General features: G+C 35.7%; 1 protein-coding gene and 1 pseudogene across 1 annotated transcript in view; both read left to right on the top strand.

Moving 5' to 3' along the window:
* The window catches only part of Necab1 (N-terminal EF-hand calcium binding protein 1), a 146,106-nt gene that overhangs the window by 13,055 nt on the left and 105,334 nt on the right, over positions 1 to 27,717 (top strand). The window contains exon 3 of the mRNA XM_027952699.2: positions 13,873 to 13,981. Coding sequence (XP_027808500.2) covers positions 13,873 to 13,981 — 109 coding nt within the window. The remainder of the gene's footprint in view (positions 1 to 13,872; positions 13,982 to 27,717) is intronic.
* LOC114106423 (U2 spliceosomal RNA) lies at positions 25,269 to 25,430 on the top strand (annotated as a pseudogene).

Below are 27,717 nucleotides of genomic sequence, written 5' to 3'. Positions count from 1 at the left end.
CCAAGATATGGATACCAGAGTCTGTGAAAGGCTATGAAATCAGGTCCTTCTCTGATAGCAGATGCTAAAACACATAAAGGGTAGTACTTACCCTAAAACCTGGCTTCTTAAGTGCTTTCTGCAGTGAGATCTATGGACTGACAGCCAGCATTCCTTTCATTTTCTTTACCACAATTTTCTGTACACAATTTTTCCCTACTCCATCTAGATCCCAGAGACATGTAGCATGGTGGCCAAGTTTATGACTTTGCAGTCAAATTAACTAATTTCAAATCCCTGTTCACTTCTTATGTGACCTAAGTAGCTTCCTAAATTAGCTTATCTGCAAAATGGAAAAAAAAAATAGGCTTCTTTCACAGGTTTTTGTTTGCTTGTTTGTTTTTTTAAAGATTAAATGAGAATACACAGAAATTTCTTGGGAATGTAACTGACCTGTCTGAAATTCTTATTCTTGCTTGATGGGACTGTCAACCACAATGTTCTACCCATCCTCCTACTAGAGTTGAATTGCTCACATGGCAGTGCCCACAGGTTCTGTCCATGATGACCTTATTAAGACCCCAGAGCTACTCTGGTGCTTGTCCTGCGTTTGCCTTGATCATTATACTTTCCCAGTAATCCTAATTTAATTTGTTGTGCTGATTAAAATTGGTGTTTTATGCCCAAAGCACTGTTTGGTTTTATGCTGCATGCTAAAAACTAAAAAAAAAAAAAAACACCACAAATTCATCTCTATTTATGTTTTTTACATAAAAGAATTAAAGGAATGGGGGAAATGAAATGATGTTCTGTGATGGAAGTCTTTACTAGGTGCTATACTGGAATAATCTGTCTTTAGTGTCTCACACATCATGTATATGAGACATACCTTGTTGTGTAAAAAATATTACCATACCAGATTATCAGGACCATGTCTTCACAGTGCCAAAATAACCAGTGGGTCATTGTATTACTTTAAAGTTAGCAATATTTTAATTTTTTTAGCAAAATGTATCAAGTGGTCATTGTGTATATGGCACTTTTAAATTTTTTCTTAAGTTTAATGAGAACTATGCATAGAAATTATATGTAGTGAGGGTTTAGAGTTAAAAGATCTTGAGTAATAGTCTTATCCCTCCATCTCTTTCCTCCACCTTTACTTCTTTCATTCTTTCAACTGTTACTATATGTTGCTACTGTGTGCCAGACCTATGTAAGGCATTAAAATAGTAAAACAAATGATGCTAAATTAAGGTCAGTCTTTCCCCCACTTTCTAGTGCAAGGTTAGATTCAGTTAGATTAAATTTCTTCCTTCCTTCCTTCCTTCCTTCCTTCCTTCCTTCCTTCCTGGTAATGGGAACTGTACCAAAGGGGTGCTTTACCACTGAACTACATCCCAGTCCTTTATATATATATTTTTATTTTGAGACAGAGTCCTGCTAAGTTGCTTTGGGGGAATCTCACTAAGTTGCTGAGGCTGGCTTTGAACTTTGCCACCAAGCCTGGCAAACTTCACAAGGGAGATACATATAAATTAGAAAATAATTATACAAACCAAGTGATATAATCCCAGTGACTTGGAAGGCTAAGGCAAGAGGATTGCAAGTTCTAGGCCAGCCTCAGCAATTTAGCAAGAACATGTTTTTGTTTTTGTTGTTGTTGTTTTTTGTTTGTTTTTAAAAAGACTGGGGATTAAGCTCAGTGGTAAAACATTCCCCTGGGTTCAATCCCCACCTAATAATAATAATAATAATAATACACTGTAATAAGTGCTGTGATGGGAAGTCTTCACTAGGTGCTATACTGGAATAATCTGTCTTTAGTGAAACTCTGATCTTATCATTCTTATGTTCAGAATTCTTCACTTGCTACTCATTGCCCACAGAATAAAATTGAGACTCCTTAGTATGGTATTGCCTGCCCAACCTCATCTCCCCCAATATCTCTTGAGGACTTAAACTCCAGATTCTCCCTCCCTCTATGTCTGTGCATGCACAGCTTCCTCTTCTGGGAATGACTTTCAAGATTCTGTTTTCTGCTCAAGCTTATCCCTTCCATGAATCTTTTCTGAATTGTTTGGTAGGTATGGCTTAGAATCCAGGTCCATTTGTCAATTTATTCTGTCACAGTACAGCATCTTGTGTGTCATACACTTATGATCTGGTATTAGTTCGCGGCCATATTCCCCTATTAGGTTGTATGGTCTTTGAGAGCAGGAACTATGTATCTTTGTATATGTAGTTACAAGTCCTGACTTAATGGTTAGTGTTTCATAAACATTACTAAATTGCTGCAGGGCTATGGAGAAGGTGAGCCTGAGGTATTGAGGATAGCTCTTCTTGAGTTGCAATTCATTCCAGAAAGTGTAGGTTGGGTGGGGAGACAGGTAATTACAGATATATGGAAAGGCAAGAACAAAGGCAGAGAACTGGAAAAAATGAAAAGAAGTTCATTACTGAACAAAAATTCTCAATTTGTAAGAATATATACCAAATGCCTATCATGCTCATATCTGAAACCAGACTCTTAAACCCATCTCCCCAGTTCCTCAGCAGCATCTCCCATGGGGGACACAGCACCACCATTCAGCACTTGCTCCAACCAAAAGTTTCAGAGGCTTCCACGATCCTTCTTCTCTTTTTCTAATGACCCATATACAGTTTATTGGCTCCATTGTCAAGACATCTTCAAAGTCTAATCACTTCTCCCAGCTTCCAAATCTCCCATCCTAGTTAAAGCCTCTATAATCTTGTGCTTAGAATACTGCAAAAACCTCCGGATTAAAAATACTGAAGCGTCAATGAATCAGGGGTAGAAGAGATAGTGATATGAAGGTGAATTTTTTGATTTATAATTAGCAAAGACTTGCTGACAAACTGAGGTATTTAATGAGAGTGATGAGATATTTAGTGACATACTTACGTACAGTGAGGTAAGGGAGCAGACTTTAAATTTTTGGCTTAGGTAACTGGGTAGGTAATAAAACTGTTAACTTGTTTATATTTATGAGAATCTCATAATACTAAAAGCTTAACTTTGTAATATTAGGATTACTTTTAGTAATGAGTTTTTCTGTAAATATTTGTTGACCTGTTTGTTCATAAGTGATGTTTCTAACTATGTGTTTTGGAATATTCTAAATAAAACCTAAAGTCTTAAGACAAAAAAAGCCTGAAAAATTTAAGAACCTCTATGGTCTAGGTATTATATGGCCATGAGAATATTGGTTCAGACTCCAAAGGAAATTAATATTATAATAATCACTGTAAATAGACATAATATTTACCATATTTCCAAGTATTACCATATTCTAGAAGCTATGCTACACATAATTTTATTAATTTCCAGAGTAATCTTACAAAGAAAATACTATCATTATTCCATTTTAACAGTGAGTAATCTGAGACATAGGTAACTTGTCCAGGGACACGGAATGAGTAAGTAAGATTTGTATTCAGAATTCCTGCTAACCCAAAAGTCCAAACCCAGTCTTTTAATGGCTTCTCTTTTTTCCATATTTTTAATTGGAATTATAACTGCATATTCTTACCTGCAGGCAGTGTTGCATATTCTTACCTGCACATGATAAAGCAACATAATTTGGTCAATATCATTCCCCAGTATTTCTCCTTTTCTTCCTCTATTCTTCCCCCTGGCCCTTTCCTTCATTCTTACTGGTCTCCCTTCTATTTTCATGATATCCTCCTCCACATTTCTTTCCTTTGTCTTCTCCACTTTTCACATATGAAAGAAAGCATACAATTCTTGACTCCAAAAGTCTTAGCTCTTAACTGGGATGCTAAATTTGCTGTAGCTCATCTCTGCAACAGTTATATTGTTCAAATCTAGAAAATGCCAATCTTACCATGTGAATCATACTGAATGATGCATTGTAATTTAAAAACAAAAGACAAAATCTAGAATTGTTTTGGCTAGGATCCCATTTGAAGGGGACATGATATAGTGGATATTTAGAACCAAAAAGAACAAACTTTAATGTTGGCTTTGCTGTTCTTTCATTCACTCGTTAATTTGTTGAATATTTTGTGCATGTCTTTGTGTCCAGATACTATTACAGGTAGTGGCCGGGGCCGGGGGTGGAGGATACAAAGACAAAAGAATACACAAACTTTAGTGTACATTTTCTAGGGTGTGATGTTGAACAAATTATTTAACTTCTCTGAGCTAATTTCCTCATTTTTAGGTAGGAACAACAAAACTTGATTTTTAGGATTATTATGAAGAATAAGCAGGGAAAATACAGGTAAAGCCCCAAGGATGGTGTTTAGCATTTTATGAATAATCACAATCAAAACATGTCAGTTTTCTTTTGCCTTCACTAATTCCCTGTGGGACCTAAAGGTACAGTTTCTTCACTTGTGAATTAATTATGGAATGCAAACTTGGAACCCATACTAGGCTTTATGTTACTGGGACAAATTATATGTCTATGAAATGAAAGGAACTCCCCTTTGGTTTTTAACTTAGATTGTAGAAAACTTAATCAACTATAAACTCAGGGATTTAAGGTAGGGAAGGGGTGTTGGACAATGGCTTCCTCTGGGAGCTTATTATCTTATTGATAAATGAGTCACAAACACAGAGAAAACTGAATCATAATATCCTCAACAACAGCTGTCACTGGGCCAAACAAGCAGTAAATACACTAATATTATATTATACATTATACATTAGTGTATTTACTGCTTGATACATAGAGCTGCACCTTACAAACTTAGAGTGAGAGAAGGCAGATGATTTCTCAAGTGAAAAATCACAGCTTTTACCCAAAGAAAGGAGAACAAATATTTGACCAGGCCGAGAGAGAGAGAGAGAGAGAGAGAGAGAGAGAGAGAGAGATTGAGATTCCTTTTTGGAAAAATAGAGTAATTGTAAAACTATGATTACCCATTAGGAATGAAGGTAGGAGGAGAAAAAGAGAAAGCAATTCAATTATGGATTGTACTCCTCTTTCTACCTCTAATATTTAGTGTTCATTTACCAATGAAATTTGCCTAGAAATGGAGCATGCTTTATGTTTCTAATTTGAAATCTGCATCCTCTACAATGACTAACTGCTCCTCCAACAAATATTTCATCTGTCGTTCTACGAAAGCTTGAGTAACTGGGTGTTTTTTTTTAGGTTTTATTTTTCATTTTTTGCTTTTCTTCTCATCTCACATAAAATGTTATTGTTAATTCTACATGAAAGTGACATTAAATGCATATTTTTCACTAAATTAAAAGTACATTCTTTCTAACCATGAAAAATAATATATACTCATTCCCTCAGGATGAAGACAGTAGTTATATATAATATATATACATATATATATATACATATATGTGTGTGTGTGTGTGTATATATATATATATATATATATATATATATATATATATATATATATATAATTTATTTATTTCTAGGATAATTCCAAGTGATGAAAATAGTTCAACATAACAAATAAGTTTCATGATAAAGTATCTAAAGTATTTAAATATTTGATGGTGGGTCACTATGGAGCCAAGCATTTGACTGAATTATTCCAGTTTCAACCTGCTATCTGGCATTGGGTAGATTTTAAACCGAAAGCATCTTTAATGATCTTCTAGGAGTGTGTCCTCAGAGATATGCTTTCAGGGACTTCATCCAAGTCACTGAACCTTGTATTTCAGTTATTTCTTCTCTTGAAGAAACTAAAAGAAGACATAACTATTTCAAGAAACTATATGAGAACTATAATCAATAAAATTTAGAGTAAAAATTCTTTGCAACATAATAGGTCAACCATTTTTTTTCTTTAGAATTGTGAAGCTAGCTTCCATATACCTGACACTCAATTTTCCTTACTATTAACATTTTCCATTTCTTTGGTACATTTGTTATAATTAAGGAATCAATGTCAATACATTATTTTTAACTAAAGGTCATACCTTATTAGTTTTTTACCTAATGTCCTTTTTCTGTTCCAGGATCCCATCCAATGTACCACATTATATTTGGCAATCACTTCTTTTTAGGCTCATCTTGGTCGAGATAGTTTCTTAGATTTCCCTCAGCTGACATTCGTGAGTTCTGAGGGAACAGTACTTAGTACAAAGCCTCGCAATTGGGATTTGTCTGATGTTTTTCTCATGACTAGACTGGAATTGTTTGGGGGAAGAATATTACGAAATTAAAATTCTGTCATACCATTTCAAGGGTACATACTCACTCTTATTTATGACTGCTCTTGCTGATATTGATCTCCACTGTAAAGTTTATTCTTTCCCCCTTTCCATACTTCACCTTTTGGAAGAAAGTTGCAATTCCTGATCATCACCTAAGGAGTGGGAAGTCATGCTCTGCCTCCTTGAAACCTGAGTGCCTGCATAAATTATTTAGAGTTCTCTTGATGGGACTTTTGCCTATTCTCCTATTTATTTATTTGGTACCAGGAATTGAACCCAAGGGTGCTTAACCACTGAGCCACATCCCCAGCTCTTTGAGAATATCTTTTATTTAGAAACAGGGTCTCACTAAGTTGCTGAGGCTGGCATTGAACTCACAATCTTCCTGCTTCAGCCTTCTGAGCTGCTGGGATTTCAGGCCTGCACCTGGCTATTCTCTCATTTAATTCTTCAATATTTATTTGTAATACTATGGACTCATGGATATTTATTATCTACTTTGGATTATAATTCAGTATGCCTCCCTTTTGTTCAAGTTGTTCCTGCTCTTGTCCTGGGAGGTACCATTAGCTGACTTTTCCATACCCTCAATTGTGGGTGAGAAGAGTTGAGTGCTCCCTAGATTTCTGGCACTATCAGATGCTTCAGGATCTTCTTCTATAATTCCAACCCCTAGAACCACCATTTCCCCCAAGAAGCCCTAGTCTTTTTCACTGTAGAATGTTGTTAAGAGCTAAGATCTGTGTGATAGCCATGCTATTGTTAGTGAGGTTTCATTGTGGCCTCGAATCCTCTCAGGTGATGGAGCAAGGAAATAACGTATGTGCATACCAACTGTGTATATGAAGCAAGGAAATAACGTATGTGCATACCAACTGGGTATATGAGCATATTTAAAAATATTTCTTTATGCCCTTATATGTACCTATACTAAGTTAAACATGAGGCACTGCAGTGTCTCAGATTCTCATCTATTATCACATAGATTATTCTAGCCTCCTCTCTTTAATTTCTGTAATCTGTTACTTGAACATTGAAAAGTCCGGCTCCTAATGTCAGCCATTCATATACATAATTGTTCAGTTCCAGTCTACATGTGTAGCAGTGTCAGAATGATTAACTCATGCCTTGATGGGAAACAACTTTATCAACGATAGCACAAAGCCTACGTATGTTACTCAGTTTTTCATTAGTGTGACCAAAATACCTCACAAGAACAACTTAGAGGAGGAAAGATTTATTTTGGCTCACAGATTCAGAAGATTCAGTCCATGGTCAGCTGGCTCAAAGACAGAAATATCATGGTGGATGAAATCTTTTTGGCTCATGAAACACAAAAAGAGAAAGAGAGAGAAGGGGCTTGGGAGATGATAAACTCTTCCAGGGCATGCTTCCAGTGACCTGCTTCCTCTGACTAGGTCCTGCATCCCAGTAAGTCCAACCAGGTATCAAGGGATTCATGAATGCATCAATTAATCAACTGATGAGATCAGGGCCCTCATGATACAGTCATTGCCTAAAAGCCCCACTTCTGTCATACCATTTCAAGGGTACATACCATGCTGCATTGGGGATCATGCTTTCAATATATGAACTTTGGGAGGACATTCCAGATGCAAGCCTTAACATTATTTATAATTTATTTTTGCCTTTAGCTTATAGACCTCTCATTTCCAAAGTTACTTATACATTCCATTCTGGGATCCCCTGAACTCTACATGATTGTTCAAGAATTTTCATAAGTTGAAGTTAAATGAACAGTATATTATTTGTGCTGTAAAGTTCTAAGGCTTAAGTGTTAATGTCATACATCCATCATACTGAATCATACAAAATAGTTTCCCACCCTAAAATTCCTCTGTGCTTGTTCTAGTCAACCCTTACTCCAACCTGTGTGAACTTCTGACAACTGTCAGTCTTCTTACTGTCTATGAATTTTCCTTTACCAGAATGTGATAAAATTGAAATTATGTAATATGTAGCCTTTCAGACTGGCTCCTTTAAATTAGCACCATGTATACATTAAGATTCATCTGCATTTTTCCATAGCTTCTGTTTTAGTCAGCTTTTTTGCTGCTGTCACTGAAAGACCTGACCAGAACAATTGCAGAGGAGGAAGAGAATAACTGGGGCTCCTGGTTTCAGAGGTCTCAGTCCACAGAAAGCCAGGTTCAGTCCTCAAGGCTCAAGGTGAGGCTGAACATTATGGTGGAGGAAAGATGCTCACATCATGATCAGAAAGCAGGGAGTGACTAAGCTCAGCTCTCCAAATATATATCCCAAAGGTACGACCCCCAAGGACCCACCTCCTCCAGCCACACCTTATCCACCTTCTGTTACCATCCAGTCAATCCCTAACAGGGGATTAATTCACTGATTGGGTTAAGGTTCTCATAACCCAATCATTTCATCTCTAAATCTTCTTGCATTGTCTCTCCTGTGAGCTTTTGGGGGCCACCTCACATCCTAACCATAACAGTTTCATAGCTCATTTCTATACTATAATAGTATTATATTGTTTTATTATAATAACCCAAGCATAGCCTAGATTTGTCTATTTCTCTTTTCAGCTCTATCAGAATTTGCCTTATGTATTTGACGTACAGGCTTAGAATTACTGTCTCCTGAGAGAATTGACTCTGGTTAGATAATGTGCCCTTGAATGATGATAATTTTCCACATTTTAGAGTCTACTTTTTCTAAAAATGATCTATCAGTATAGTATCTCTTTTTCCATCCCTTTAGATTTAACCTGGGGTCAGAACAGAAAAGAATTTTGCTGTAGTGTTAAAGAGGTTGATGTACAATGATAGTAAATGGCTTATACAAGGTAATGTGAACATTTGATAGTTTTATCTATTGAGTTTAAAAAATTGTGAATATTATTACAATTCCTCAGAATTTACAGCTGAACTTCTTCTTAGAAGCAAGGTTGCCATTTTTTATTTCTGCCTCTAAAATGTGCACATACAAGCAAAGAATGTCCAGCCATTTGTGTTTATAACTTGGTAATGCTTTCCAGATGTTCATTTTATACCAGGGACTCTGCTATTATTTTTGAAGATAGTCATATTTTGGTGTTTTGATCTTGATAAATTACAATATTTAAAGTCTTCAAAAATGTTTAAGTAACACATAAATACTTTGAAAGCATAATTAGTATAAATGCTTGTAAGAACTAGATAAAAAGTGCCCTGGGGTAGGGGCAATACTGAGATCAGAGCTCTAGGTATTGGCGAATTTTTGGATGCTTCTTGAAGACCTGAAATGAATGTTTCAAGAGCCCTTTTATAAAAGAAGCACCAGTTTTAGGATATACAAACCTAATTACCTAAGAGAATAAATTTAAAATTTCTATCATTGAACTATGAAATACTATTTTCTGTATGTATTCAATAAGTACTTTTCAAGGAGGAATAGAAAATGGGAATCAAAACCACATAAATGATATTTACTACATCCAGAATGGATTCTTAAGTCCATATGTACCATCATTGACCTCTCATTATGTGCTAGGTCATGTGCTGAGTGTTTTCTATATAGCCTTTCACTTAGGCCTTGTAATGGTCTGGCATTTATGAAATTTAAAACTTAGAGAATTTAGTTGGCACTTCAAAGTCCGTCTTGGGCCCTTTTCTTTTCCACTACAGGCATTCTTCCAGGAGAATTCTCTACTGGGACCCCAATTACTATATGTTGATATATCCCAAGCCTGCATCTCAAGTCCCTACCCCTTCCTCTGCTTTTCTAGAGCCATGTGATCCTTTACCCACAAGAGGCTTCTGCTCAGTCCACAGGCTCCTCTAATATCAACATGGCCAGAAGGTCATTCTTTAATTTGCCCCCTGCCTTTTGCCCAGTGTATTCTCTTTCAATGAATGGAGATAACACCATCCATCTGTCACTCCATTTAGAAAGCAAGTACCACTTTTGATTTATTCCTCCTGTGACCCATTGTCTCTGACTAATCACTAATTTGTGTTGACTCTTTCCTAATCGATTAAAAATTGATCACTTCACTGTGTTTTCACTATCAGCACCCTGGATATTTTCCTGGCATTCTGCAATGTTCTCTTCCCAGTTCTACTTACGGCATGCCTCTGCACTCCATCACTTACTACAACCCCACAAAGCCCCACAAAGCCCTCTTGGAGTAAATTCAAAGTTCTTTACCATGATTGGTATAGCTTCTTATGATGTTGCCTCTCTGTATCTAACTATTCTGACTTTTCATTCCTTCCAAAGTCATATACTCTTTGACCAAGTATACTGGTTTTTCTTTTCAATTTCTGAGCCATATCCTTTCTTGCTTTCTTGATTTATTTTTTATTTTTTTGCATTTCTTCTGCCTGGAATATCCTTTCACTTTAAAGATCTTCCTTCACTAACCCTTATTTTTCATTTGTATCTCAACAGAAATGTCACTTCTTCTGAGAAAACTTCCCTATGCCCTTATATCTGAGGAGATTACAAAATGTTCTCATATCACCCTACAGCCACTAGGATTGTCTTTATCATACTATGCCTGCTATTCATTTGCTGTTTTCCCCATCACAATGATAAGATCTCTAACTGTGTGTCTACTGCATTCTTAGCACAAAACAGTGTTTGGCACGTAGTAGGATCTTGATGAATATTTGATGAAGGAATGGATGAAGGCGTTCTACTAGTAAATGGCAAATTCATGTCTAATCCTCAAGATTTGCTTTCCTTTAAGACAGTGTTCTAGCAACTGCCTTCTAATGCCTCCATCCCAGAAAATTAATGGAATTGGGACTATAAGGCCAGAATAATTCAAAAAGAAAACATAGAGGGGCCAACTATGCTCGGGACAAACTCAGACAAAGCATGCAGTTCTAAAAGTAAAATGTTGAAAAACCTGTGCCATTACTGATAAGTTAAGATTTATCACCACAGGAAGTCAGAACTCATAAAACTCAACTCCTCTGTGAACCACACTTGTACAAACCTAGGTTTTACTGTGTTGTTCCATTTCAAAAGCAATATCCACAGGAAAACTGAAGTTGAAATAAAATATTTTAATAAAAATTATAATTGTTTTATTAATACAGACTCATACTACAAGGAGTTTTCCTCTCACTTTCTGCTGAAAAAAAATGTAATACTTTTGTTTACCATTAAGTACTAGTCTAAGATTGTTCAAAAGTAACTCTTTGCAATTTCTTGTTTTAAAATGTGGCAGCCTGAAGGGAAGACTTTCAGGAGTCCTGCATGTGGTAAAAACAGGCTTTTAAAGCGTACTTTCTATCCTACAAGCCAAGGCTGTAATTCAATGCCTCCCTTTTCTTTTTATATATTTTTTTCCAGTAAGAGGTTTTTTTTTTTTTTCTTTTTCAATCAGAGAACTTGCTATTCAATGCTTTGACTTGATGATTTGTGCCTTACTTAAAGTCACTTACCTATTCCAGTCATAAAGCAGGCTTACAGAGGCCAGACTCATGTCCAGGATGCACAGACATCCAGAGCTCTGCTGTGTCCTTGTGCAGTCACCTGAGAATATTACATGTTCACCAAAGAAAACATACTCCAACATCAATAAGTAGGTATTACATTAATACACACCACAGGGGTGGAGCCGAAAATAGTGTATTGATTTCTGTTTTTTTTTCTTCTGTTTTTAAAAAATAGTAGATGGACAATCCTTTAAGAAAGGTACATGTTCTTTGACATGTACCTACATCTAGTTTATACCCAATTCTCCAACCTGGCAAGGTTTTTCATTAAAGTAAGCAGATGCCCAGTAGAAATACTGCATTAATACCGTGATATAAAACAGGTTACATGGGGTAAAATTTAAATAGCCATAGGAAGCATGAAACTATGATAACTCATTTAGAAACAGAAGCACAAGACTGAGGCAGGAGGATCGCAAGTTTGAAGTCAGTCTGGGAAATTTAGTGAGACACTGTCTGAAAAAGAAAACAAAACAACAAACAAAACCAGCTGGGGATATAGCTCAGTCAAGCATCCCTGGGTTCAATCCCCAGGACTGAAGATAAATAAATAAAAAGAGAAACACAAATTAGATGATTGATGATCCCAGTGGATTAAACTTCATTTTGTACTGGTTTGGTATGGTGTTTGAACAGCTGAGAAAGCCTGGTGCAGGCAATCACTGGGGTCAGGAACTCATTCTGTACTAGATCCAGCTTTGGATTTTTACCACCTTAATGGCCATGTTTTCCCAGTTACCCATTAGCAAGAATTAGCCACAAAATTAGTATATTGTGCTTTTAAAGTTAAAAAGCAAAATGAAGTGCCATTTTTAAATTCTTGGGGGGTTTTATATGTTGCAACTGAGGTTTTTGAAAATATTTCAGCCTTTAAGCCCTCCCCCTCCACACACACACACACACACACACACACAAAAGCAATTCAGTGATTAGGTCTATTATATCCTTGATAGTAATGCCTTTCAAGTGTTAGTGTAGAACCAACTCGCACAAGATGTTCAAAATTTGTATTTTGTATTTCTTGTCTGCCCCCATCTCTGTGTTCTCTGAGACTGATTATCTAGTAGGGCCCAGGAACCTGCATATTAACACTACTCTAGACAATCTGTGAGCCAGCTTTCAAGAAAAAAAAATGCTTTAAATGTATCTTAGAGATCTAATCATTTTCAATTTTACTTTCTCCTATGCAAAGACAAATGCTATTTTGTTCAGAATAGTGTTGTTGGTGGGACCATACTGTAGGAGTTTTGTGGCCCTGGGCAAATTCCTTCCTCCTTAAACCTCAGTTCCCTCATTGTAAATAGAAAGGCTTTTTCTATCACTTACAGTCATTCTGCAATTTATCTGAGAAAACTGACAAATTACCTCCTGCACAGAGAAAGGGCTGCTTTTCTCTCTCTTCATACTCAATCTCTTGATTTGTTGTGTCTGTATCTTTACAAATATTTTGCTTATCATTAATGCATTTCTTGCTTATTACAGCTTTTGTTCACTTAGGTGCAAATGCTACTAAAGCCCCTCCTGAGCCTAGATGAAAACAATCTATTACCTAAACCCCCATACATTGAAAGTGCCTCTTAGAGCATTTGCTGTTTTCTACTGTATAAAATACTTAGAGTTGTATTTGCATATCCTACCTATTAGGTTCTCTGACTGTATTTCATTTTTGTTAACCACAAAATTTGTTTTGCTTTAAAAGTACCAACTGGTTTAAAGTATATAAGAAAGGGCATTATTTGTTAATTGTAGCAATAACTGTCATATCCACATGCAAGTATCTATTCAATCAATATTTATTTAATTAATATCTAGTATGTGTATCCTGGAGTCTGCTAGGTGCTGAATATGCTTTGTACTATGAAGGCAAAACATACAAACAATTGACTCTGTGTTAGGCTCTTTATTTTGTCATGTGGATATCCTTTTTGTATGGACAGGTAAATGCTTTGTTAAATCTAAATGTCCATCATGGGAATAAATGAATCAAAGGTACTCAAAATCATATGGACTATTATTTCATTAGAACCAATAGTCTGCATGCTATGTACTATAAAAAAGTACTCAGTTTTCTTTTTAACGCCTTGAATTTTTCTTTTTTCTTTTGTTTGGTGGTGTGGGGGGAATACGTGTGTGTTATCCACATGAATAAACATGCACAAGCATTTGTGCCAAGTTTTAAACATCAAAGATAGAACAATGTAAAACTGAAATGATTTGCTTCTCTTCTGTTTGTTCTTATCATTTCAGATGATGGAAAATTATCCTTTGAAGAATTCAAAGCATATTTTGCAGATGGTGTTCTCAGTGGAGAAGAATTACATGAACTCTTCCATACCATTGATACACACAACACTAAGTAAGGAGTTTTCTAATCACTGGATTCTATAAATGAGGTAGAGAAATAGTTCTTCATGAAGGAATGAGGGAGAAAAGTACATTTTATGATGCTTACTTATGTTTAATTCCAAGATACCTTGTTTTTAAAATATGAAAATTTCTAAAAAACTCAGTGATCTTTAGAGAGTTCTCCCAGGTAGTTTTAGATCAGTTCCTTTTTGTAAAATATAAAACAAAGTAGACATGATAAGCAATTCTTATTCTATCATTAATAAGCAAAGAGAATTTTGCCTTATCACGTTGTCTTCATCTCAATTTTCTTTGTAAAAATTGTCCTCAGGCCATTTTTATATTAGTGTATTAAAATGGAAGAAATTGTAGCAGTCATCTGGTCAATTCAAGTCTGCTGAATTTAAAATCACTGTTACCTGATAGATTCAGGTAATGAAAGACACAGGATTATCTCTGCATAGTTGATACATACAGTAATCTGTACCTTGTATTTATTTTACCTATATAGATTTATTTTTGCATTAGCATAGCATTTATGAAAGTTGTATCTATAGTCTTGCTGTGCTTAAAAATATAAAATAATAAGAACTTAAGGATATAGAACAATAAAAAATGTGCTGCTTGTTTTGGGTAATTGAACCAAATCACATTATTTGTGACAGTCGAGATTATACAATTCTGATGTGAAAAAGCACCATTTCAGTCTTGCCTTGAGTGCCGTCAGTGTGTCTACTGCTTGAATAATCACCATCTCGCTTTAGGCAGTGTTAAGGCGGTTCCAGGCAGTGAGCCAGTATGCTAGAAAAATGCTTTTGGGTTTTTGTCTATGAACAGACATTTTCTTGAGGCAAACTATTAAGAAAAATTAAAAGATACAATTCACTTTACTCAAGCAGCTGAATATTAGTAAAACAACCGGTTTGCAAATTCTTGAATTCAGTGGGGTTTTCAGTTCACTTGGAAATGGCTTAAGTATTTTGTTGTCAGAAATAGTACTAATAGGTAACTGAATCAGAAGTTCCAGTCTGTTCAACACTCTAGCACATCAAACTTCTAGTAGGCATTGGTGATACAATATGGAGCCAGCTTATAGTTCAGTGGGGAAATAGACTCACTAACTGATCATTTCAATATAATATCTGTATTTGAGGTATGCATGGGATTACAAAGAACATAATGTTAGCCCAGTTTTGGGCTCAGGGAATATTCATTAGAGCTGAGTCATTGTGGAAGAGTAAAGATTGCTTAGGTTAAGAAGAGCAGGGAGAGTGGGACAGAAGAGGGAAAAAAACATAAAATGAGTAGGAGCAACACATATGCTCTTACTGCTAATGTGTCAACCATAAGGCTAAGAGTGAAAGGAGACAAATCTGGAGAGTAAAGAATGGGGTGATCAAGAAGAAATTTGCACTTTGAGATAAAAAAAAAAGTGCTTCAACTGTATCCTGTTGGCCAGGGGAAGCTATTGAAGAACTTGAGTTAGGGGGTGACATTGTTGAAGGCAATTATGGGTTCTACTGAAGGATAGGTTCAAAGGGGGATAGATGGAGGAACACAAGATGATTTTAGTTGAATCCTTAAATTGCTACTGAGAGAGAATTTTCAGAATTCTCTGAAAAGGGAAGCCCTGCTGTATCATTCTGAGAAATAATACTTGAGAAAAAAACAAAACAAAAACAGAGCAGAGGCTCCCTTTGAGGTTCAGTTACTGGAAGATGTGATGCTAATACTCCATCAAGGATGCTGATTATCTCTTCCTTGTCATATGTATTATGGAAATTTTAATTTGGGTTGGGAACATTGGGTTTGGAATATTTATTGAGAGTCATGGTTTCAGAGTTTGCTATCATGAAGATTTTTCAATACATATTTACTAATGTTAATGAAAATTAAAGCATTCAATAGATCTTGTTGGCCTGGTTTTGCTATTTCATTTACATATTTATTAGATTGGAACTTGGTATAGCTTTAGGATTACTAAGTGCTAAGAAAGCACATACAATGATTCATACCATAGTCTCAAGGAATAATAATTACTACTAGTTACTCCCATATGCATTAGTAACAATAGTGTGTGCTTTCTGATGTAAGGATGTTCAATTTAATTTGGAGCTTAAGTATATTAGTTGGAGACTTCTGAATTATATTCATGAAATTCCTTTTACAAAAAAAAAGAGGGGGAGTGTCAGTGCCAGTGTTTGATCTTTTTAAAAAGATTAATTCAAACTTTGGCACAGAAATTTCAGAGCTTTATTTTAAGCAACTGATAACTTTTATCTTTGCATGATCTAAGTTTTAATTAATTTAGTGATTTAGTATATATATAACAATTATTTTTCCCTTTCCCCTTTCCATACACCTAAGAAAGTATGCACTTATCAGACCTGGTGGTGCATGCCTGTAATCCTCAGGAGGATAACATAGGAGGACCACAGGTTTGAGGCCAACTTCAGCAACTTACGGATACTTTGTCTCAAAATGAAAAATAAAAAGGACTGGGCATGTCGTTTAGTGGTAATGTGCTCCTAATTTCAATCCCCAGTACCAAAAACAAAAGAAAGAAAAAAGTATGCTCTCAAATCTAACCACTACTTAATATCCCTAGCCACTCTAATTTATCAGGAGCCCAGTCTGGCCTGAAAGAGCCAATAGGCCAGATGGAACCAACCAGATTCATTGTCTTACCTTGTTCCTTTGGACCCAGAGAGTCACAGTCCATGAACACCTGTCATAAAACCCCATGGCTGCCTGGTTCCTGCCCCTCTTGATGTCTAGTGATTTAACTTCACCTTGGAACCCATTAATATATTATCTGCTTTATACACTGTTTTCCTGAGCTTCTCCAAGGAAGATTCTGTCCCTTGCAAAAGTATGTTTTAAGACAGTACTACCTCAGCTCACTCCTGGCATCTGTGGAAATTCAAATCCCTTTGCTACAAACGCTATATTTGCTGTGTACAAAAAGTAACATATTCACTTTGAAAATATTTGGAAAGAAAAAAGGAAAATCTGCTATATAATTTTCCCCCTTTTGTCTCATGAAGAATATTCTTAAAATATTATTCTTGATTCTGAGAAGCAAATATTGTTCAAAAAGTGTAATTATAATCAGTATCTATAATGCAGTAAAATGAACATATTTTAAATATTAAAACTAGGTAAATTATTTCTTGTAAAAGTACATTTATAACAAAAAAACTACCAGGTAAGCCTTTCAAGAAGTCATTTCTTACAGGTAGTTTTTTCTTTCTTTCTTTTTTTTAGTACTAGGGATTGAACCTAGGAACTTTTTACCACTAAGGGACACCCCTCCGTAGGCCTTTTTTTTTTTTTTAACATTTTTTACTTGTCAATGGACCTGTAGTTTATTTATTTATATGTGGTGCTGAGGATCAAACCCAGTGCCTCACACATGTTAGGCAAGTGCTCTACCACTGAGCCACAACCACAGCCCTCCTCCACCCCCTCCCCAGTCCTTTTATATTTTGAGACAGGGTGTTGTTAAATTGTTGATGCTGGCCTCTTACTTGCCTGCCCTGCCTCAGCCTCCTAAATTGCTGGGATTAAAGACTTGGGCCACCTTTCCTGGTTTAGCTTTTAAATGGATAAGCATAGGGTGATGTAGTGATTAAAAAAACAAGTTTAAAAAAAAAAAAAAAATATATATATATATATATATATATATATATATATATACTGTCTTCACCATCACACACATGTGGATGACAGTCTTAATTTCCAAATGTAACTCTACTGTTTTTTCCCTTTCATTTTATTCATTCATTTCAGTTCTGTGTCCTTTCATCTGAAAATTGCTATTGTCATTAGAGAAATTATTTTAAGAAGACTTCATTGCATTTTTAATTTTCTATGCCCTGGAGCCACTTGTCTCGTTTCCAATACATCTCCTTTCATGAATAGAAGTAAACCAAAACCAACAGAAAAACAAACCTGAATGCATACAACCTCATAAAAACATATACATTTGAAACTATGCAACGATTTCTGCATGTGACTATTACCAAGGTTGAGATTATTTCTTGTTTGAATCAGAGGATGTTTTTAGTGTGTTTTAAAACCAAACTTCTGACCACCATCTGTGCAGGTTGAGAGTGTGCCCAGTGAGCTGTAGTCACCATCCAGCCTGCGCCAGCACAAACTTGTGGTCGGCACTTGGGATAATCTCACTCTAAAAAGAATTCCAGGAACCATCCTACTTGCTGGGTGCTTGTTTTGGTCAGCTTTTTTCCCTGCTGTGACTAAAAGAACTGACCAGAGCAATTGTAGAGGAAGAAGAGTTTATTTGGAGGCTTATGATTTCAGAGGTCTCAGTCCATAGATGGCCTGCTCCATTCCTCACGGCTCAAAGTGAGGCAGAACATGATGGTGGCTGAGTGTGGCAGAGGGAAGCAGCTCACATAAAGATCAGAAAGCAGAGAAAGACTTCACTCACCAGATATAAAATATATACCCCAAAACCATGCCCCCAATCTTCCACCTCCTCCAGACACACCCACCTGTCTTCAATTACCACTCAATTAGTCCCATCAGGTGATTAATTTACTGACTGGGTTAAGGGTCTCACAACCCAATCCTTTCCCCTATGAACCCTCTCACATTGTCTCACACATGAACTTTTGTGGGACACCTCATGTCCAAACCATAACAATGCTCCTAGTATAGTGAATATTTTCCCAGAAATTATGTTCCTAATCTTTATAGTCTGAAGATTTTATTGAGAGCAGAGACCATAGAAGTGAAAAGAACCCCCAGGGAAAGGAGGAGAAATATGAAGGCATCAGAAGCTCAACTTTCCATAACTTTTTAAAATTATCATTTTAAATTGATAGGTCTTTTCCTTTCTATGTGGACATTTGGAATATTTCACTGAGATTTTTCTTACATAGAGTGAGTGTGGAACAAAGGACTAGTTTATTTCTGTAGAAGATACTTGGAGTATGTGATGTGGCAAAGAAAACCAAAGGTTACCTTATAAGTTTCTGTTAACAGGGAAAAAAATTGTTGAAAACTTTAACTTACTAAAACACAAAGGAAATGCATGCCATCTTCATATTTCACAGTATTCTGAAAGACGTCATGTCCACCTTACCCTAAGTTATATAATTTCAGAGATTTTTATTGAGTTTCTTCTTACCTGTTTTATTTCTAGTATAAATATGTCTAACTTTTTCTTTTCTTAAAAAAACGAAGACATAAATTGGTGTGAATATACTTTGTATACAACCAGAGATATAAAAAATTGTGCTCTATGTGTGTAATAAGAATTGTAATGCATTCTGCTGTTATATATAAATAAAAAATATTAATTAAAAAAAGACCCACCAGTTAAAAACAAATCAACCAAAAATAAGTTGAAGGGATAAGAAGGCAGAATTATTTGTTTTAAAGGGGCAAATATATTCTTAATGCACCAAACACCAGATTGAAATTCTGAAGTTGTTTGTCCTCAAAAGCCTTGTTTATCATGGCAGTTAAAATAGTTTTTGTTAGTAATGTATGTTTGTATGTATACAATTAAGTGTGTGCACATATATGTATGCATATACATATTAACATACACATAAACATTGTATGCACAATACATCACATGCATAAATGACTCACATATAATATCCATGTCTAAATTATTTCTTCTTGAACCTGATTCCTCTAGTGTAGGACCTATATATTTCTCCGGCAAGAGACTAAATTTTAATATTTCATTAAAATTCAGATATGTCAAGTATTAAACATTTTTTCACCCAATCCAATAATAAATCATCACCAGACACAGAAAAAAAAATCTTTTTTAAGTTACGCTTATCACAGCCCATCCAGCTCCATTAAAGGCTTTTAAACACAAGTTTTTCTCAACTTTGTAAACTACTGTTCAGAAAAGAATACTTAGAGTTTTTAATATTTATGTTAGGAAAATAAAATAATACTAGCAAAAACAACACTTACAGTTTGGTAGCTTAAAAATTGAGGTCACCACACTAGTGAGAAAGCAAGAATAAAGAGAAGGAAAAATCACTGGGGCCAAGAGGAAGCTTCCATCACTCATAGAAAGCACTTTCCTTTGTCAAAAAATCCAGTTTATCTGCATTTGGCAGTCAGAGAAAACATGAAGCACTTAGCATAAATCCTTGTGATGCTAATCATAGTAGAGGGAAAGGAGAAAGATCCCCTTGAGACCAAAAGCAATTCTCCCAGTATACAGTACTTTGGAGTTCCAGATTGTCAGGCTAGACCAAATGGTAGACCAGATGGAAGCTTTGCTCCTGGGTCAGAGGCTGAATCTCCAGAAGAATGTCCCAGGGCCCTAAGATGGGGGGCTGTAAGTAGGGACATATGACTAATGCATTTGGATCAAGTGTTCTTTATTCTAAACTAAAATAACTTTTTGGGTGCTGAGCCCTGGGATTTTAACCCAGTGCTTGTTAAATTCTGGAAGTACACCGTAGTGACAGAAATATCACCACCTACTAAAAAGAGCTAGCCCTAGAAGTTTAAAGAACTATTTGCTAAACTAAACTGAAAAGTTCCTAAATTTCCACTTAGTTCTGCTCCTTAGTGCTATTCAGAATACAAATGTTTTGTGACAAATGTTTCTAATATTCAAGGACAGTTTTCATGCACCAATGATGAGATAAAGTCCCATAATAATTGGAGGGTAATTATAGCCAAGGATTTGTTTCAGATGGGAGAGTTCTGTTCCTTCTGAAACATAAAAGGCTACCCATCCTGTATTTGTTCATGACTGCTAAATCCCAAAGTTTGATGAGTTGGTTGATGAAGCCATTTTCTCCCTTGAGATACTCATCACACTGCTGAAATAGACATATTTTGTGACCAGCAGGGATAGAAAGCAGAGTCATTACTCATGAAATAGGCAGCAGGTTAGTCTGAAGGGCATGCCATACAGCCTGCATGTCAATTCCAACAGTGGACGAGAGAGCTCTCACTGTTAGCATAGCCTGTAATGTCTTCAACCAGATCTGAAGACTTAGCAGCTCAAAGACTGAAATGCCTGGAGCATAGAGCAGGTATGATCCTGGGTGCTAGCTAAGTGGGTATGGTGTGACCAAAAAGTGCACAAGCAAAATAGCAGAAAAGAGAGGGAAGGTGGTGTGGCTCTGTGTCAGGAGAACAAATTGAACAGCAAGTCCTGAATACATCCAGTCAAAATGGAGTAGACAGCCTGGGGGTGCCAGGGCTAAGTTTAGTAGTGCAGACCTATCTGAGAAGCTCTGGCAGAAGAGTGCCCCAGGTGCTCACCCAAGACCCAGACTGGCCCTTGGGAACTAAAAGAGATCACAGTGTCCAGACAGAATATTTCTTTCTATCCATGTTCAAAGCTCAGTTGCAGCAACTGGACACGGGACTGATCTCTATCCAGACTTTAAGTAGCCTTTTTGGAATAAGCAGATTAAGGCCAGTGGACATATGCTTTTTTCAAGACAGAAATGTGATTTTCAGAATGCTCTACATGTAAAATGAGGGATGGATGGAGTCAGAGAGGCTATAAAGCTGCAGAGGGAGGGAATAACATTGTTTTAAGATTTTTCCTCCAATTCTCCTAGGAGAATAGGCCTCACTCACTTGGCAGAAGGGCAAATGCTATGGTAGTAGGCAGGACTTTATTGGTCATTAGTGACAGAAACATAGGCTACCCTGACTTAATGAAGTTATTAACCAACTCATGTGACAGCAAATTCCAGAGATAGGATTCAGGTTTGTGGGAACTAGTCACTCATATGGCAGCACTAGGAGTGGGTTCTCTGTCATCTCTCACTTTTTTTTTTCTCGGTTGGCTATACTCTTGAAAAGACCCTCTCATGGAGAGCTCAAGATGGTTAAGAGAAACTCAAAGTTGATATTGTTACTTCCAGATTTGGCGAATTCGGAGAGATCGCCTTTCTTTCCCAACAGACCCAGCAAAATTGTGATCTTAAATTGCATTAGCTTGCCTTGATCTTATGCACATCCCCCAATAAATCAGTTTTCAGGAAATATAATATGAAATGGAACCAGGATGCCATTTCAGAATAAAGGAGAATAGATTCCGGGCAGGCCAAACTTGAGTCTCCTATAGATCAAAGATGGCTTACTCAGCCTCAAAGACTTCTTTTTATTATCCCATACTTTAGAAAAAGGTATTCCACCGACCCAAGAGGACAAGGGGCTTGGGTGGAGTTTGATGTCTGGAGAGTTCAGGAAAATCAGAAGTTAGTGTAATGGAAAGGATGGGAATCTGGGGGCACTGATGACACTGAGCTATCTAGGGTTCCAGTGCCTTATACCCACACCCTTCAAGGCCGTCAGATCTGATGGTGTCTATTCCATTTGGCCATTAGAACTAACCTTTGGCCAGAGATTTCCTGATTATTCACTCATAGATGTATTTTCATTTCAGTACTTACCTAAGCCCATTTACTTGCTTGGAGCATCTTTTTCTCTACTTCACAGAGATGCGGAGGGGGGAAAAAAACTCAAAAAAAACAAAAAGCCTATTTTCTTAGAGATACTTTTGAAACTCTTCTTTCCCATGAAGGAATTTCATTGGCACTATCGCCATTTTTTCCTAGATCAAGTGTGGATTGGGGCAGAGGATTCCTCCCTAGAGGAAGAGTATGAAATCAACAAACATAATTTTACTTTATAATTAAGAAGATTAGCATAGTTTGGAACATTTATAAGGGAGAGAAGTTTAAAGAGTTTTTTTTTTTCCAAGTGACATGAAAATGGTTTATCCTTCGTTATAATTTCAGAAATAAATTGGTTCCAATTTTCTTTGACAAATGATGGTTGTGGAGCCAAATTTTGTGTGTAATTTCTAAAAAATATTTAATTTCTAAAGGAAATATGCAATTTCTAGTTGAATAGGGAAGTGCATTTATTGAATGACGATGTGCCAGGCACTTACTAACATCATTTTATTTAATCTTTACAAAAACCAAAACCAAATAAGAAGGTGTTATTATTCACAGCCTGTACACAGTTAAGCACTCTAATACGGAAAGTTAAATAACTTGCCTGAAGTTACTCAACTAGTATGTGTAAAGGACTGGGATTGTTGCCAGGTCGGCCTGAAAACAAAACTTAAACTCTTTCTATTGTTAACGCCACCTCTATAAAATTGTGTATTTTTAGCTATTTTGTATATCAGGAATCAAAATATTCCAAGGCCAGTTTTAAACATAATTTTGAGGTATTTTATTCTTGATGAAAAGGTGGTTAATTCTTTCCAGCAATAGAATATATTTGGATGTACAGTATAGAGGTAATTACTTTAATTGCTGCCTTTATCTCTTCTCTTTTTATATCTTGTATGTAGGGTTTTCACAGTGTGGGCGTTGCTGCAATGTAGAAATGCTATTCTTCTTACCTTGGACATTATTTCCATTCCTTGCACATTTCTCCTCCCTCTCTCCTACCTTTATACCAGAAATTCATCTTCTGCTTTCAACTTGGTGTCTGTACCACCCTCCTCTCCATCACTTCTCAATGCCTTAGTTTTCCCATTGTTCTTCAGAGTGCTCACAGTTTTATTGTTTCCGTTAGTCATTTGTATTAAAGGACTTCACTTTCAAACTTTTTCAGTGGTTTTCTTTAAATATATATTTTTAATCTTATCTAGAGAATTATTTTCTGCTTGTCATTCTATTCTCCCAATAAAGAAACTGAATTCTCTTTTAGTCTTAATAGAATCTAGCTCTCTCTTCCCATGAGCTGTGGTACAGTTGCTAATGGTGAAGTAAAATCAATTACTGCTCAAAATAAAGATTTTGAGGTGAATTATTTATTCACATTAATGCAGGGTTCCTTCTAACCTTACAAATATCTACCAGATGGATGAAATCAATTCAGAAACAGTGTAGTACCCATCCCTTTAAAGTATATGATACTCACTTCTTGGGCAGTTTCTTTTCCTATATCCAATACAACAACACATTTTGTCCTTTCTTTGTTTTTAAATCCTTACCACCGCTGCCTAAGTACCAGATTTCTTTTATAACTGTTATTCTTGAGAGTAGTTTGTTTGGTGGAACAGGTACAATTGTTCTTCTGTATGACTCCTCAAGATTTCATAATTCTTAAATAAATGTAGATTACAAATAACCTGAAGTCTTTGCTCACTTTTGCAATGAAGTTTTTTTCAAGAGATATTATTTTGTGGGAATATTTCCCCATTCTGCTTTGGTCTTTATGTTTGTGTCCCCCGCAAATTCATATGTTGAAACCCAACCCTCAAGTTGGTGGTAGGAGGTGGGGGTCTTTGGAAGAGATTAGTCACGAGAGATCCAGTCTTGTGAATGGGATTAGCGCTCTCATCAATGAGACCTGAGGGATCCCATTTATGCCTTCCACCTTCTGAAGACTCATAGAATTCAACATCCATGCAGAACAGGGCCTCACCAGACACTGTATTTGCTAGGCGTTGCTCTTGAACTTCCCAGCCTCCAGACTGTGAGCCATACATTTCTGTTGTTTATGGATTAGCCGAAGATATTTTGTTAAAGCAGCTGAAAAGGACTAAGATATTCATGAACAAGGTAACATAAATAGTACATGATTTTGTAAATTGTATTGAAACAATACAGAAAATCATGAGAAAGAACATAGAGAACCTGAAACCCCATCACCTTGAGACAATCTTCAGTAGCATTTGATTACATAACTTCTAATGTACACATTCTGTTTCAATCATGGGGAACTATTTTCTTTTGGCTTTTTTTCCCTCTTCCACTATCCTCCCTTGTCACACACCTCCACAATCTTTATCACATCAAGAAAAGTCTCAGGTCCATTTGTTCCAAGATTATGTAATCATATACACATTTCTGTGTCTCATGAAAGCCTTCCTGACTTTCCTTATTAGATTAAATTTTCTGTTCTGCATTTGCCTTGTAACATGAAAGCCTCTACCCATTGTAACCTGTATCAGTTACACTTTTATATTTATTTGATTATTGTTCTTCTCGTGTGGTCTACGTTCTGTGAAGGCAGAGGTCACAACTGTTGCTTTCCACTGATTTCCAGCATAGAGTCTAACACCCATTATGAGCTGAACAAATTTCTGAATGAGAAGGGATAAATTTCTGCTTCTCCATATCTAATGCTATGTCCTTTGTTTGAATAACCCTCCCCTCTGCATAGTAAAGTTTCCAGGCATCAAAATCCATCTGACTACACAAAAACTGTAGTCAAGTTAATCAAGTCGCAATGTAGAAAGAACCAACCAGACTTGGACTTAAATCCCTACACTATTTAGTTATAAGAACTTTGATCATATCGCTTCTCGGCCTTTTGGCTAAGATCAAGTGTAGCATCTGTTCTTATCAGTTTAATAAGAACTTTGATCATTTCTCTTCTTTGGATCATAAGAGAGTGCCAATATAAGAAGCCACTTTGCAAAATTTAATAGTAATATATAAATACTTGCCAAAAATAATGATAATTATTATTAAGATGTATTCACTAATCTTCCATGCTCTCCTGGATCATTCTCTCTCAATTTCTATCATTCTAATTTATGCCTTCATAGGTACCATTTAATTATGTAATTTATGTTGTTATTTTTTGCTAATTGTTTCATTAGCATGTTAATCTCCTCTCCAAATCCAATTAAAAACTATTTTGAAGCAAAGACCCATTGTTCTCTACTACTTCCAGCAATCGCTAAAATATGTTCATTAAGTACTTGGCTAGTTGATTGATTGACATACAAACAGGATATATTGGTTAGCTATGAGAAAGGCCTACAAAGGTATATTGCTGGTGACTTAGAGTTGACACTTTGATTTACCGTATAAAAAGTGTAATGCCATAGACAGATTCTATGAAATAAGAAAGAGAATTGACTGCTTTTGGTTGGAGTCAGAGTAAATGATAAATTTGACTTTAGACTGAATTAAACATAAGTTCTCCAAAGGTTATTTCTATTTTAAAATTGTACTCTACTCTATGAATTAAAAGCCATGAAATGTAATTTTAGATATGTGTGAATTGTTTCTAAATTTTAACCGACATAGACTATGCACAAATGAAGAATTTCTCTTTTTCTTAATATAATTAATGGTTTTTCATTTATATGTAAAAATGTTTCCATTGCTTAAAAAGTTCCTACTACATAGAATATTCTCTTATCTTCTCTGGTCTTAAAAGGTTTCTCTGTGGGAAAAAATAGACTAAATAGCAAGAGCTTTTATCAGTTAAAATCTGATAGAAAGCCAAGCTCAAGTAGCAGCTAAATGTTTATTGTTTTTATCTCATTCACTAATGGGTTTAGTGGTTTAATTTTATTTTTAATTTTTTCTGGGAAACTATTTCTAATCAGATTTAAATTAAGCACAGTGATTCAGAATAACTAGAAATCTAGCTCTGTTGGGTTACAGGGTCTTGACTATTTTGTAAGTAGTTTTTTTCTCCATCTTCCCATCCTCCCCGCCATCAGGTTGAAATTAATAAATATTGACTTGAGAATGGCACAGGGTTTCTTTTTTTATTTTCCCCCCTGTCTTTTCTTTTTCTTTTGAATTGTGAATAGTTTCCAAGTGAAAATTTAAATTGTCAGATTGTCAAATTTGATGACAGTTGTTCTAGTTGAGTTTGCAGCTTCCAAGAAAATAGTCATTTATTCAATAATTTATTTATCTATTTATTTGGTCAGTATTTATTAATCATCTACACAGGACACCATGTATCATGTGCTACTATGCATAAGTGAATAATTATCACTTCCTATTTCAGGAAAGGCAACCTACCTATGGGTAGAACTAAATTGATTTCCAAATGTCTCATGGAGGGCTATTTTTTTGCTTTTGTTTTTGTTTTTTTAAGTAGAAACAATGGCTCCTACTTCCTGTGATTAAGGAGTATGATAAGAAGCTTTTATCAGTTAATAGCTCTATGTTTGTCTTTGACCCAAGATGTTCAAAATATTTAGTTCTTGGTAATAAAATGAAATTTGACATGTTTATGTTATTTACTTTCTTTCAAAGAATTATTAAGTTTATCACAAAGAATGTGATTTTGGTGACTATTTCCTAGGTGATGACATCATTCATAATAAATACTGCAACTTGAAAAACTTCAAAAAAATTCTTTTTATTATCCATGGAGCTGTGTCTACATCCTGGTTGGTTAAAGAAAACTCATGAGATTGTCTTTAAAATAGAGCATATTGAGGGAGATGAAATTCAGTGAAAAGATCAGGGTGTTTTTTATTTACCTTTGTTGAATTTACAAAAATTACCTTCATTTTATTTTATTGGAATTATTCTTTAGGGAGAAGGAAGTATCAAGAGCTCCAAATCTGTGACAAATATCCCTTTCATTATCATGGATTACACAGGAAAGTTATATCTTTGACTTGTTATTTAAAGTCTTTGGTGCAAGGTTTTTTAACCAGGGTAACATCAATCCTGGAGACTCAATATAAAATGTTATAGACGTTGCATATTTTTATTTTGATGGGAATTGAGGAATATTGGTGGATATATTATTATCAGATTTTCAATGTTATGTTCCAGAACAGCAAAGAAACAATGCTCATCTTCCTCTTTAAGTTCTAAATGGAGTAAGTCATCAGCCTTTTATGAATCATTTTCTATTAGCCCTGCTATAACAAAGGAAGTTTAACTGAAATACGTTACTACAAAAGCCCATTGAAGTTTATTGGGAATTCTAGGAAGAAAATCCAGGGATTGGGGAGAGAAGGGGATGTTTAATTTCAACTCT

Source organism: Marmota flaviventris, chromosome 15 (genome assembly GCF_047511675.1).
Source record: "Marmota flaviventris isolate mMarFla1 chromosome 15, mMarFla1.hap1, whole genome shotgun sequence".
In the NCBI taxonomy this organism is placed as follows: Eukaryota; Metazoa; Chordata; class Mammalia; order Rodentia; family Sciuridae; genus Marmota; species Marmota flaviventris.
This window is presented reverse-complemented; position numbering and strand designations above follow the sequence as displayed.